This window comes from Galeopterus variegatus, unplaced genomic scaffold (assembly GCF_000696425.1).
Source record: "Galeopterus variegatus unplaced genomic scaffold, G_variegatus-3.0.2 Scaffold2230, whole genome shotgun sequence".
In the NCBI taxonomy this organism is placed as follows: domain Eukaryota; kingdom Metazoa; phylum Chordata; class Mammalia; order Dermoptera; family Cynocephalidae; genus Galeopterus; species Galeopterus variegatus.
In genome coordinates this window covers 167720-179617 of record NW_007728341.1, presented here as the reverse complement: position 1 = coordinate 179617, position 11898 = coordinate 167720, and the positions used below count along the sequence as shown (strand labels likewise).

At 39.0% G+C, this 11898-nt stretch overlaps 1 protein-coding gene across 3 annotated transcripts in view; it reads left to right on the top strand.

Moving 5' to 3' along the window:
* The window catches only part of LOC103597188 (28S ribosomal protein S17, mitochondrial), a 97625-nt gene that overhangs the window by 27941 nt on the left and 57786 nt on the right, over positions 1-11898 (top strand). The window contains exons 1-2 of one of the 3 annotated variants that reach the window (XM_008580993.1): positions 4191-4255; positions 8836-10308. The exons of 1 other annotated variant lie outside the window; for it this stretch is intronic. In XM_008580993.1, the coding sequence (XP_008579215.1) occupies positions 8910-9899 (990 nt within the window). In that variant the 5' untranslated portion in view covers positions 4191-4255; positions 8836-8909 and the 3' untranslated portion in view covers positions 9900-10308. Of the gene's footprint in view, positions 1-4190; positions 4256-8835; positions 10309-11898 lie in introns of those variants that run through there. One more of the 3 variants, XM_008580992.1, reaches the window with a different exon arrangement.

The window sequence follows — 11898 nt, the reverse complement described above, 5'->3', positions numbered from 1 at the left end:
CACTAAATTAAGTATTTTCCACTCTGGTCCATTAAGCCAGGCTAACCTACCCCATCTATCTAGTTTCCACACTGATTCTTTGCTTTGGCACCTTCATCATTTGGACTTGGTTTTCTGTCATTTAAACTACAGCCTATTCAAGTTGACTGTGACTTGGCTATCCTTCTTGTTTTTAGTGCTCTACATTATCTTAGGTAGCAAACCTTATTTTTATTTCAGCCTCCCTGAGACCTTGGACCAGAATTTTGGTCTGACAGTGCTCAGATTCCATGAGCAGAGGCTGATAATTAAGACATTTTGTCAAGAACTCCTGGCACTTTCCCTGATGGTGGGTAATATATTTCTACAGCTCTCCACACCCCTGAACCTGGGGAGTAGGAAACTAAAGGAAGAAATTGAAAAACCCTCCTTTCAGCTGAATTGCCAACGTAGGCACCTGTAGCAGAGAGCAGAGCTATTCTTTCCCACAGGTACACATTCTGCCATCTGTAGGATACACACTGCCTCCTATTATGTCTCTAGTCACAGACCCCCAACTAGAAAAAATAATTGATAATTTAAGAAAACTTCCATATTTCATTATGCAGCTGTATATGTGGATGCACAGGGCTTTTGGTTCACAGACCAGCTTGAACAAGTGATTTTTTTCACATCTCTTTTCAGGGATAGGCAGCCTAACAGTCTCTAATGAGACTACTTGCATTTCTTCATTATCCTGTGAGACATGATCAATGGCTCCTCTTATTGAGGATGTGGTAAAACATTTCTGTTGGTCAGGGGACTGAGAATGATCTAGCTTGTGTGACCTAATGCTGGCATGCCTCTGGGAGACTGCATGCCTCATTGTTATTGACATTTGTTGATGCCTATTTATCTAAAAATTTCTTCTTAGCTAAGATGAGACCTGGGAAATATCCAGTGGATTTAGCAACAAGGAGGTTGGTAATTCTATTAATGAGAAAAGTGATGTGGGTGAGGGGATGGTTAGAACAATCAGTTTGAGCTGCTGCAGGAAGTGCCCTGGGCTCTCCTGAGCAGAGGTGGGGGGGGGGCCTGAGCTTCTTGGCCATGCCCCCCAACATGTGCAAACAGCCCAGGGACAACCACCCAAACCACAGCAAGAAGGGCCCCAGGTTCCTGAGCTGGAGTGGTGGGGGCAATGGCTTTGGCCACACACCCCTGACATCCACACTCAACCCAGCAATGACCAAGCCACTACTGGAAGCCCCCTGGTCTCCCCTGTGGGAATGAGGGGGGTGCCACAGGCCTCAATCCTGCCCCTCCTCCTTCCTCAACTCCTTCCATCCCATTTCCTTCCCCTTTCCTCCCTCCCTCCCTCCCTCCCAACTGCTCTGCAACAACATCACAGAAAGTAAAAAAATAATATTAATTTTTTTAAAAAATCAGTTTGTATGTCATTGAGTGGGCAACAGGAGGTTAAAAAAAAAAAAGTAGAACTAGTGAGTGTACAGCACTTTTATAAGAAGCCAGAGTGAGGGGCCGGCCCGGTGGCGCACTGCTACAGTGCGCTGCTTGGGAGTGCAGCGGCGCTCCCGCTGAGGGTTCAGATCCCACATACAGACTGGCCGCTCACTGGCTGAGCGAGGTGTGGGCGCAGCACTGAGAGTTGCGATCCCGTTGCCGGTCCCGGTCCGGTACGGGCGCGACACTGAGGGTTGCGATCCGTTGCCGGTCACGAAAAAAGACAAAAAAAAGGAAAAAAAAAAAAAAGAAGCCAGAGTGAGAAGGGGAGACGATAAAGTGGATATTAGCTAGAATATAAGGTGGTGTCAAAAGAGGACCATTCTATAACAATAATTATTGTATGTTCTCAAATGACTAGAAGACAGGAGCTCAAATGCTTTCATCACCAAGAATGATAAATATTTGTGATGATAAATATGCTAATTACCCTGATTTGATCATCACATCTTGTATACACATATTGAAATAACTTTGTATCCCATAAATATGTACAATCAATACGTGTCAATTAAAAAATAATTAATTATACATCAGATTTTTTTTTTAAAGAGGATTGTTCTATGCAGGAACAATTTTAGTGTGTTTATTATGCTGAAGTGAAGGAGTCAATAGAGAGGGTCAACAGAAAACAGATACAAGAGATGGAGCAAGGTTCTAGAAGAGAAGGGAAGTGGGATTGGAGGGAAGGAGATATGGTGACTGTGTATGTAAATAAGTTTGTGGGTGAAAGATTTGGGGGAGTTCACACATGGTGACTTCCATTTTCTTGGCAAATTAGGAGGCAAGATCCTCTGTTGATTGTAAAGGAATTAGGAAAGCAGTTAGGGGATTGTGGAGCACTTGGTATAACTTCCTAAGGCCAATGGTAGCTGGCCAAAGACAAGAAAAGGGATTATTAAGCAGCTTTGAAGGTCCAAGTGAGATCTTGCCCTATACTCTTGTGGTTTCTAATTTGCATGGGTATGCTATTTCTCATGTTATATTTAGCACTGGAAAGGGTTTAAAGAGACTAGGTGGAGGGCCTGTTAGGGTGGTGGAAGGAACTAAAGGAAGAAAACTGTGAAAGAGAAAATTAATAAATTAGTAAACTAATTAAGTTATTAGTTAATAATAAATTAGTTAATTCAAGTGATTTGACATAGTCCAAGAAGTGACAAGAAATAAAATGAGGCAGGAAAAGGACTAAAAACTAGAAAACAGAAGTGTCAAAGAAATGGAGATCTAGGGCCGGCCCGGTGGCGCACTGGAGAGTGCGCCGCTTGGGAGTGCGGCGGTGCTCCCGCCGAGGGTTCGGATCCCATGTGGAGACCGGTTCCCGCTCACTGGCTGAGCGCGGTGCGGGCGCAACACCGAGGGTTGTGATCCCGTTGCCGGTCCCCGGTACGGGTGTGACACCGAGGGTTGCGATCCCGTTACCGGTCAGTATAAAAGAGACAAAAAGGGAAAAAAAAAAGAAATGGAGATCTAGATTAGTTCAGAAAGTAGGAAAAAGGTGAATAAGGGCATGAAGCCACTCACAGGGCAAGGAGTGCAACACTGAGTTGGAAGTTTCTTAAGCACAGCAGGCAAGGTTCAGAGTACAATTGAACAGCCATGTGAGGAGACTGCTGAAGTGCAGTAAGGAAAAGGCACAAACAACTACCAGTTAGAAAGCAAGATGAAAGAGGACTCATTTAGTAGTAACTGAAAAGATAAGATACCTAGCGATAAACTTCAACAGGAAATGTGCAACACCTGCATGAGGAAAAAATCTTAAAATGCTTGAATAAATGGATGTACAAGATGGCAGTGTCCCATCTTGTATATATAAATGCAATCCCATAAAAAGTGCCTAGAAGATTTTGGAGGGATCTAGATAATCACCTTCTAAAGTTCATATGGAAAATCCAAAACACTAAAATAATCAGGAAAACTCTGAAAAGGAAAAACAACAAGGGAGATTATTCCTACTAGATATTTAAAATATACAGTAAAATTTCATCAATTAAAACAAATCAGACCAACTGAACAGAACAGAAAATACAAAAATAAACCCAAACATCTGTGGTTGTTAAGAAATAAGGCATTATTTCAAATAATGGCAATATTTCAAATTAGGATGGGAAAAGTGGATGTCTTAATAAATGGTGTTGGACAACTGGTATTTAGAAAAGATGGGTAGCCATCTAGAAAGAGACAAAATTGGACCCATAGCTCACCCCTTAAACCAAGATAAACTCCAAAGGCAGCAGAGATTCTTAAATGTAAAACATGTAACTATAAGAGATCTAGAAGAAAAACATGGGAGAAATCTTTTACACAATCTTTGACTGTGATTCAAAATCCAGAGCCATAAAAGAAAAGATTCATACATTGAACATGCAAAATCCAAAAATTCTGCATGGTGTAAAATAATAAAGTAGAAAGATAAATAGCAATGGAGGAAAATACTTGCAAATTATGTCAGAAAGGCTAATCTCCCCTTAATATGTATGAATACTCCTCTAACTCAATAATTTAAAAATACACAAATATGAATGGTTCTTAGATAAAGGAATCCAAATACTTTTTAACAAATGAAAAAACATTCCGTCTCACTCATGATAAGAGAAATGCCAAGTTAAAACTACAAACTCCCTTTTCTCTACTATCAAATTAGCAAAAGCCCAAGTTTGACAACACTCACTTTTGATAAATCCATGGGGAAGAAAGCACTCTCATGCACTGCTGCCAGAAGATGAACCACCAGTCAACACAAAGATGTCTTAGACTCAAGGGGCTTCCTTTCCAGGTAATTCATTTGGCATTGTAGATTCTTTCAATGAACAAAACATAGTCTAGAGTCTCATGTTTTTGTAGATAAAGTTTTATGGGAACACAGCCACACTCACTCAAAGATTCTTTACATATTGTCTGTGGCTGCTTTCACACTACAACAGCAGAACTGAGTAATTACAAGAGACAATATGGCCCACAAAACCTAAAATATATTCTATATGGTCCTTTACAGAAAAAGCTTGCCAACCCCTGCTAAAGCAGTAGTTTTGAATTATTGTTGACCAACCATTCCCAATAAGAAATGCATTTTGATTGCAAACCTCATGATTTATACAATCTGTAAAATTGAAACAAAAATTTTGCCAAACAATATTTATCCTTATTACTGTGTCTGTTGAACTGATATTTTCTATTGTTTTTCAGCTTACTCTGTTTCAGTTTTTTAGTTTCTACCTACTGAATTATATGACAATCACAATGGCCAATTACAAAAGCAAAAGGTTTTTAAAAAGCTAACAAAAAAAGGAAAAAAAAAAAAGTTGATTTTTCTTAAATCATGGTTTTTTTTTTTTTTTTTTTTTTTTTTTTTCTTGTGGCTGGCTGATATGGGGATCCAAATCCTTGACCTTGGTGTTAAGCATACTTTTTAAATTAATAAGAGATCTAAAAATATCATAATACTTTGCAAGTAGAAAGGATATTTTTTCAAGACATTTGTTTTCCTGCCTCCCTTTTTCCCTACTTCTCTTTCTCCCTCCCTCCTATTCCTCCCTCCCTCTCTTATTTCCTTCCATCCTACTTCCTGAACAATTAGGTTTAAAAGGCACTGGGTGAGGCTGAGCAGGATGTCTCCTTGGGGAGGCACACCTTGGTGCAGAAGGCCCTGTAAGATATTGTTCAAGTTGCCCAGTGGTATGCTCATTACACTATGCTCATACCAACCAAGGGTCTGTCAAAAGTCATCCATTCTTAGATACAAAGGAGCCATAAGTGCCCTAGAAATCTAATTTTATTAAAGATCCATACCCCCTAAAGTTGATCCAAGGATTATAGAGTCAGTGGGGACAGGTAATGGGCAAAAATAGTAACCACACTGAGACTACAATAATCTATGCAAATGCCCAATTTTTCTTTATCAAGACCCCTAAAGCCCCTTCAAGAATAATGGAAGCCTGGCGAACCCCTGCCATAAGCTTGAGGACCTTAGTCTGTAGCAGTGACAGAGGTATTATACCCACCAACCTGGTCCTTGGGCACAAGTTAGACTGCATATCATTCTCACAGTGTGGCCAGGTGAAGCTCTTCGGCTTCCATGTCTGAAAACACTTTCTTCCCAAATAGCACTGTGTCATTATCCAGACAACTGTGGGCTGGGACTAGGCAGCATAAGATCTGATAGGAGACTTAGGCACAAGTACAAGGAAGGGCTTTCAGTGAATGATTGGGTCTCTAGCCAGGTAACATCAAACCAGGAAGAAAACGAAGAGTTGATGAGTGAACAGCACTTCTACGTGCTCTCACATACATGGCCTGGTGAGGCAGTTCATCCTCATCAGTGCCCACCCTCTTTTTTTTTGTCCTTTTTGAGACTGGCCGCACCACGCTCAGCCAGTGAGCGCTGTGAGCACACCAGTCATCCCTATATAGAATCCGAACCCACGGCAGGAGCGCTGTTGCGCTCCCAGTGCTGCACTCTCCTGAGTGCGCCACGGGCTCGGCCCAGTGCCCACCCTCTTTTGAGGGCAGTTGATAGTCACATCTGCTAACATAAGGGGCTTAGGTTAGTTGACAACCTGGAGCAAAAAAATTAGAGTTTGTTCTTCAGAACTTCCTTGAAGCCCAAGGTAATCATTGCCTCAATCTGAAATCTAGATCCCATCCCTGGTGTACCACTGGAATGGCTTTGTGAATGCCTAGAGGCTCTCCATAGTGAGGGGTCAGGGCTATACAGTCCACAATCAATCCTCCTGGAATTGGTGGACGGCAAGTCTGCCAACCAGCAGCAGGCATTTTCCCGTTTCCCTCATAGAGGCTAGATGTGGAAGGAAGGAAATCAGCAAAAGTGGCCTGTGGTTCCAGGAGCCAGGTTAGCAGGCTCAATTTTGGTGCTAAGAGAATGTAAAAAACAGTTCCAGCCAGTCATTCCAGACATTCTGGAGCAAAAGTCCATGGAAAGACAAAAGCATTTTGGCTGAAACTAAAGTGGTCCAGTGGATTTGTTTAAAATGAATCTTCTCAATCACATATAGCTTAATTTTAATCATTCTGGAGCAAAAGTCCATGGAAAGACAAAAGCATTTTGGCTGAAACTAAAGTGGTCCAGTTGATTTGTTTAAAATGAATCTTCTCAATCACATATAGCTTAATTTTAATCGGTATTATTTAATTTGTCCACATATAATTTAATTTTAGCCCAGAGTCAGTTCTGTATCTTTTTGTACATCTTTAAGCATATTGATCCACTTTTTAGAATTTCCTGACTTGGACTTTTTTTTTTCTTTTTAAAATTTCTAATTTATGTTCAGCTAGCTAACTATTCTTGCTATGTTGTTAGTGATAATAAGAAGCAACAACCTAAATGTGAATTGATTAAAAACGCTTTGATACATCCATAAAATTTGTTCTTCAAAGCTGCCTTGAAGCCATGGTAATCATTGCCTCAATCTGGAATCTAGATCCCTCAAACAGCTTTGATATAACAATGTTGCCTGTGGTTGGAAGACCAGGACTAGTTCGTGACTCACACCTGAGAAAGCTAAATTAGACTTTTACCAGAAAGTCCAAGGCCCAACAGCTGACTAACAAATGGCTTTGGTAGGTGAGCCAGGAGAAGCTGTTGAGTTAGGATGGTCCTGCACTACCCAAGTTTGTTGGGATGAGGTGTCATGAGTGTTTCTCATGGATCAGGCAGCATGGTTTGGGATCTTGACAAGAACCTCCCAAGAGTCAAAAAAGTTCCAAAAGTGAGTTAATTTTAACCATCTGCCAAGTTGAGAATGTGAAGCCACCCACCCACTCAAAAACTGGCCTCTCTCTTAATCTCTCCTCCCTCCACAGAGCCTCTATCCCTCAACTCTTATTAGACAGGAACTAAATAACAGTGAGTAAGTGAGGGAAGAAGTGAGCAGGGGGGTAGTTAAGTGGGGAAATAAGCGATAGAGTACAGGCGTGTTAGAGACAGGCAGGGATAGAGTGGAGTGGGGGAAGGGGCAAGCAGGGAGGAAGAAGGGGAACATGACCATATTAGTCAATTTCTGTTGCTTGTAACAGAAATACCTGGAACTGGGTGATTTATAAGGAAACAAAATTTATTGTTCACAGTTTCAGAGGCTGGGAAGTCCAAAGTCCAAGGAACACATCTGGTGGGTCTTCTTTGGTGGTGTCTTTACAGCAATGCAGGGGTCTCACATGACAGGAAATGGTGGAGTAGAGAGAGCAAGCTCCTCCTGCACTCTCCTTTTAAAGCCCTCAGAACCACACCCATGACCACCATTAAACAATTCACTATGGCAGGATTCTCACAATCTAATCACCACTTTGAGGGGCCACCTTTCAATTACCATAATAGGATTTCCTACCTCCAACAGGTAAAGTGGGATCAAGCCTCAATGACACTGGGGGGCCATTCAATCCACTGCAATGACCCTTTCTGTAACAAGCCCAGGGGAAAGGAAAGGAATTAATTTTGGAGTTTTGACTATTATACATGAACAAACATTTTCATTACTGAGTAGATACTGTACTTGTGACTTAATGTAAACAGTAAGAGTATAGGTAACCTAAGAATTAAGGAGAAAGCTATAGGACAGTAGATACTGTACTTGTGACTTAATGTAAACAGTAAGAGTATAGGTAACCTAAGAATTAAGAAGAAAGCTATAGGACCTGCTCAAATCTTCATCTAGAAGCAGAGGAATAATACTCCCACTGAATTAAGCTTAAAGAAGTGGTGGGAGACCAAAATGAAACTTTGTTTTTGTCATAATCCATAAGTCACGCTTGTTCAAAGTATGGGTTTACATATATATTTGTGTGAACATAGGGAAAATCTGACAAGATAGGCTCCAAACTATTAACAATGATTACCTCTAGGAGGTGGGGTTCTTTCTTTTTGCATTTCTACATTATTTGAATATGTTACTATAAGCAAGGATTAGTTTTATCATTTTAAATAAAAGATTTAAAATAAGAAGAAATACTTTTTAAATAAACGAGTAGCTGGCATTACAACATAATAATACACAGCTGAGGTTTATGACGGTCTAGACTCAAACCTGCCTTCTTCCTCTCTTACCTCTGAACACAGACCTTTCTCTGATATTTCCTATTCTCCTGTCCTTTTCTTGCAGCCATGGATACTCCTGGATGATCTTTTCTTTTTATGATTATGTTTTAATAATTTTCCCCTGCTCACTGTTTCTTATCCTTCTATAGTCTTTCCCCTTGTTACATGGCCATATCTGAAAACTTCCAGTGCCATATATGCCTTGTACCATTACTGTCAGTTTTATTTAGTAACTTATTATGTAACAATTTCTCTTTCAAAGCATAGAGAATATTCAAAAGTATCTGTATGTTCTGAATTTCTTTTAGATGGGGAGAACAGACATGAAATCAAAAAGTCAATTCCAAACCAGAATATTTCTGATGAAAATCAAACCCAGGACATGATAATGGAAAGACTAACAGGAGACAGTTTCTGGTACTCCATCTTAAGAGGACTCTGGGATTTTGATTACCAGTTAGAGTTTAACCAAGAAAACCAGCAGAGACATTTGGGACAAGTGTCTTTCACCAACAAAAAGATCACACAGGAGAGAAGTCTTGAATGTAATACATTTGCAGAAAACTGTAATCTGAATTCCAACCTTATTATGTATCAGAGAATTCCTTCAATTAAAATACCCCTTAATTCTGACATACAAGGAAATAGCATCAGACATAATTCAGACTTGATTTACTATCAGGGAAACTATGTAAGAGAGAATCCCTATGAATATAAGAAGTATGGGAAAATCTTCAATCAACATGTTCTTCTTACTAACCATATTCATGCTAGAGAGAAACCCAGTGAATGTGGAAAGGCCTTCAGACACAGCCCATCTCTTACCCAATCTCAGATAGTCCTTACAGGAGAGAAGCCCTATAAATGTGATGAATGTGGGAAAAGATTCAGCCAGAGGATACATCTTATTCAACATCAGAGAATTCACACAGGAGAAAAACCTTTCATATGCAATGAATGTGGGAAAGCCTTCCGTCAACATTCATCCTTTACTCAACATCTTAGAATTCATACTGGAGAGAAGCCCTATAAATGTAGTCAATGTGGTAAAGCCTTTAGCCGCATCACATCCCTTACTGAGCATCATAGACTTCATACTGGAGAGAAACCTTATGAATGTAGTTTTTGTGGCAAATCCTTCAGCCAGAGGTCACATCTTAACCAACATGAAAGAACTCATACAGGAGAGAAACCCTATAAATGTAATGAATGTGGGAAAGCTTTTAGCCAGAGTGCACACCTTAATCAACATAGGAAAATCCATACTCGGGAGAAATTATGTGAATATAAATGTGAAAAAACCTTAAGCCACTGCCCTTCACTTACTCAGAAGCACATAATTCATGGTGTGGGAAATCATATGAATATATGAATGTAGGAAATTTTTGGTCAGACCTTTTCATCCCATTCAATTTCAAACCATTCATAAATTTTTAACTCATAGAAACCAAATAACCTTAAGCTAGCTGCATATTACAATCCCAGGAGAGGTTACAAGTAGTGAAAATAATTTATTTTATAAACAGGGTTGTATTAGGAGTCATGTTCCAAATCTGATATAAAACTTTTTAAAATTTTTAAAGAAATGACCAGAAATCCTGTAAGTGATAAGCTATAATTATTCACCTATAAGTTTTATGGTATAAAGCTTTTAAATCATATAAACATTGATCAATCAGAAGGCAATGCTGTAGTGTAAGCAGTCACATAAACTTGAAATAAACATAAAAGAACATTTTTTTGTGTGTGTACGGCTGGCTGGGACAGGCATCCAAACCCTTGACCTTGGTGTTACAACACCATGCTCTAACCAACCGAGCTAACTGGCCAGCCTGAACAGCAATATTTTTTAAAGTTCACTTATTTGTGTGCTTCCTTTACAGTTTTTAACTATATGTAGTGTTTACTTAATTTTTTTATTTTTCTTTTTTAGAGCATAAATGATCATACATATAAATGAGAAACTAGTTAACACACACAAAGAATGATTATATATTGTAATGATGAATAAACTAACTATCCTGATTTGACCATCACATACTGTACACAACTACTGATAGTCAACTTAATATTTTTTAAAAGGACTCAGAATTTTTAGCTTTCTCCTAGGAAATATTATTTAGCATCTAAAACTCATAATTTAGTTTTATATGCCATTACACTTGCTCTAATTTTCTTCAAAATAAGTATATAACTTTTGAAATTAAAAATATTCATTGGTATATCACCTAAAATCTTATGTACCATCATTTGAGAAATAATGTGATAGGATACAATAATATCATGTTGTTATTCTTTTAGCAATCCTTGCATTATTTTCATCAAATGAATCCTACGATCACTTTGAGAAGAGTCTTGGAGGAGACTGAGGGTCATTCTGATGAACTCTGAAAAATCGATTTAGAGAAGTCTGCTCTTCTATCCTTCTATTTTAGTTTTAAATTTCCCTATGGAAAACAGATTTTTGAGTTAAAGTTGTCATTTCTGCTGTAAGTTGAAATCAGAGTTTTCTTGGTAATGACCAGGGCTAAGAATCCCCATGCCAGCCTGTATCTCTGTGGGAGGTGCAAGAGTGGGGGACTGTACCAGAGGGTGAGTCATGGTGTCATGCTGAGGATAAGAACCAGGGAAGAGCTTCACTGGCTTATATAAACAGCTAAAGAAGTAGTCTACTGGCTTAATAATTCTTTATTTATTGAAAAACATTTATGTAACACCTTTTTCCAAAAAGAAATTAAGGTGGTTTAACTTGATTTTTATGATGACCACCTTGTTTGATAGAAGTCACATTTTAATGCTATAAAGCATCATAAATTTAAACTGTCATAAGCCATAAATAGCTGCAAGTGTGGGAATGCTTTGATTTCTTGGCTTTTAGTTTTTCTCTTGGTCTTCCCAGCCATGGCTGAAGAAACCATGAGACTAAGGTAGGTAGGCAGCCCCCTTGTTTTCTCACCTTTCTTGTAACATCTCTCAGCTCGAGACTTCCCTGATTTTTTTCCCCTATGAAAAGACTGGATTTTATAGCTCTCCAGTGAAAGCTGAAGTGATTTAAAGATTTAAAGTGATTTAAAAACTAAAATACTTTTAGAGCCCCATACTGGCCAGCCGCCAAAAAAAAATCAAATAAAATACTAAAAACCAAGAAAGTAATTCATTTCATAACAGAAGTTAAACTTTTCAAGGTCCATTTATGTCCCACATAACAATGGATGTGAAATTGTTAATAAAACTTTCAGTTACTGTAGTCAGGGAGGATATCTAATAGCATTTTGTGTTAAATATCTGTGCCATAAACATCCATTTTGGGGACAGATCAATACTGGAAGTATCTTCACCCAAAGGACCCACATTTTTTTTTTTTTTTTTCC